Here is a 2769-nt window from a genome sequence, read left to right as displayed (position 1 = left end):
ATTGTACAGAGAAGTGTTTTCTCTGTCCAGTGGTTCATCTACGACTAATGAATAGTCATTTTTGTAGTTGGACTTGAGTTTAAAGGGAACAGACCCCACTACCTTACAGTTAGTTACACCATTGTTTCCTCCGTCTTTATCACTGACTGTAACCAAAGCAACTATTGTCCCCAGTTCTGCGTCTTCTTTAACTGGGGTCATGAGTGACGTCACAGATATTTCTGGGGTATTATCATTCACATCAATTATCTCTATCAGAAGTTTTGCATGTGCACTACGAGGGGAGGTGCCTTGATCCGTTGCTTGAACTCTGACCTCATAAGCAGGCGTCTCTTCATAATCTAATGTTCCCTTCACAGTGATTTCACCTGTTTCTGAATTAAGATCGAACATATGTGATGGATCAATATTTCCTCGTTTTATCAATGAATACAGGATCTTACTGTTCATGCCCTCGTCCAAATCTGTTGCATTCAACTTTATTACCACTGTTCCGGGTGCAGCATTTTCACGCACACGTACTTTATAAAGCGATTTACTAAAAGTGGGTATATTATCATTGACATCGATAACATTAACATTTATTTGTAATGAACCCGATCTAGGAGGTTTACCTCCATCTACAGCGGTCAGGAGAAGTGTGATCATCGACTGTTTCTCTCTGTCTAAAGCTTTCTGCAGCACTAACTCAGCCGACACACCGTGTTCTCCACCGCTCTGCACATCAAGCGAGAAATGTTCATTCTGACTCAGCTTGTAAGTCCTCACGGAGTTACTGCCTATGTCTGCATCTTCCGCTATTGGGAGAAGATACCGTTCTCCAGTTAAAGATGATTCAGAAATATTCAGAGAATACGTTTTCTCAATAAAAGCAGGCGAATTATCGTTTATATCTAAAACATTAACCTCTATGCGGTGTGCAGTCATTGGGTTGTTTAAAACGGCTTGAATTTTTAACGAGCATTTCACCACATTCGGACAAAGCTCCTCTCTGTCTATCCTCTCATCAACAAAGATGTTCCCGGTGCGCAAATTCACGTCAAAATATTTCTTACTGTAACTGGAAACAATACGTAGATCCCTGGTCTCCAGTTCATGTACATTGATGTTTAAATCCTTTGCAATATTCCCCACTACGGTGCCTTTGTTCACCTCCTCGGAAATCGAGTAGGATAACTGCGAAGCAGACCCGTCACAGAGACAAAGGGACACAACAATGTGAATCCAGACGTATTCCTTTTGTCCTCGGATATACATTGTTGATGCAACAACTGAACCCCGTCGATCATTTATCCTCAGTCCAGATATTTCCGTACAAAAAAAAGTAATTGTGTGGAAGCTCCTGCCCTTCTCGTCACAGCGCCTTCCGCGGGTGTACTGATGGCCGATGACGATTTCATTTTTTCCCATCCAGGGAGGAGTTTTGGATATACACACACATTCATGTCTACGGTCTCCAGCGACATCATGTGGTGAATGATCGGTAAGCAAATAAAATCCAGTGTATGAGAAAGTCATATAATGTCAACATAATGAATTACATCAGTGATCGGGATTAAACGTGTGTTTTTTTTTACATCCGGAGTGTGGTAACCCTACAACTGAATATTTAGATGGCTAATCAAGCTATTTTATAGAGTACAAATAATTCAATATGTCCAGAAAGAAAATTAGTACTTAATTTCAGAGTGTAGCCATATGACTTTCAATCACTGCAGGAAGCTACAGAGACTACACACTGCCAACACAATGACAAGCACCATGGACAGCGCCCTTTCACTACATTCAAAGAAAGGAGGCATAACAAACCTATCAGATCACATCAGAATGACACCAGTATCCCATGTTGTAAACTCAGCACCACGTCAACTGATGTTTCATTTCAGATAAAAACAACTTAAATCAATTTATTATACAATAAAATGCGTTCAACAAGCATAAGTGTAGCTGGGTTTGAAGTTGAAGGCACACAAACCTACTTCGGCACTAGGGAGAGCTTATTGCAATACTAGCAATAACTCAATAAACTATATCAATGTTCCCACTGTTACAGACGACCTTTGTACCTAAAGAAAATGTCGAATCTTGGTATTTCAGCATAGACCATTTAACACACAGTACATGTGACACACATTCTAAAAGTTTTCTTGTGGCTCAGCAACCGATTTTCACTATTTCCTAGCCTTCAAGTGCAGCCAGAGTGTTGTAAAAGATGTATTAATTTCTGTTTGAACAAGCATGATAGATTAGGAGTCAGTGACAGATGTTTGTTTATGATGCTTGACTGACGTTCTACACTATACGCACCTTCTTATTTTTCAAAATATTGCAAATCTTGATATTCAAAAGCAGCCAGGAAATGGCATCATTTTTTATGACAGTGTTGCCAACTTTTACAAGCACTCAAAACAAATGGCCTACCTTTTCTTTGTTGGGCAAAGTTTGAGTTCTGGTGAAAGTGTCTCCTCCATTAATACTGATCAGNTGCCAACTTTTACAAGCACTCAAAACAAATGGCCTACCTTTTCTTTGTTGGGTAAAGTCTGAGTTCTGGTAAAAGTGTCTCCTCCGTTAATACTGATCAGCTCAGCATCTACAGGCGGATATGGTGTGGGGAAAACCACTATGTCACTCTTGAGTGTGTCTGAGCTGAAACACACGTCATACTGCTGAGTAGCTTTGGAGTAAGACCAGCTCCCGTCAGGGTGGGTGGTGATCATTGGGGCGCTGTACCTGCTGAAAGTGCCGTCTGTCCTGTGGCATTTGACA

General features: G+C 40.8%; 1 protein-coding gene across 1 annotated transcript in view; it reads right to left on the bottom strand.

Annotated features, from left to right (window-relative positions):
• Positions 1–7: 7 nt before the first annotated feature.
• LOC126387453 (protocadherin gamma-C3-like) overlaps positions 8–2769 on the bottom strand; it is a gene marked incomplete at both ends in the record, with an annotated part of 4340 nt that continues 1578 nt past the window's right edge. The window contains one exon of the mRNA XM_050039967.1: positions 8–102. Coding sequence (XP_049895924.1) covers positions 8–102 — 95 coding nt within the window. The remainder of the gene's footprint in view (positions 103–2769) is intronic.

This window comes from Epinephelus moara, unplaced genomic scaffold (assembly GCF_006386435.1).
Source record: "Epinephelus moara isolate mb unplaced genomic scaffold, YSFRI_EMoa_1.0 scaffold4457, whole genome shotgun sequence".
In the NCBI taxonomy this organism is placed as follows: domain Eukaryota; kingdom Metazoa; phylum Chordata; class Actinopteri; order Perciformes; family Serranidae; genus Epinephelus; species Epinephelus moara.
Note: the sequence above shows the minus strand (reverse complement) of the source record. Positions and strands in the feature narration are given on the sequence as shown.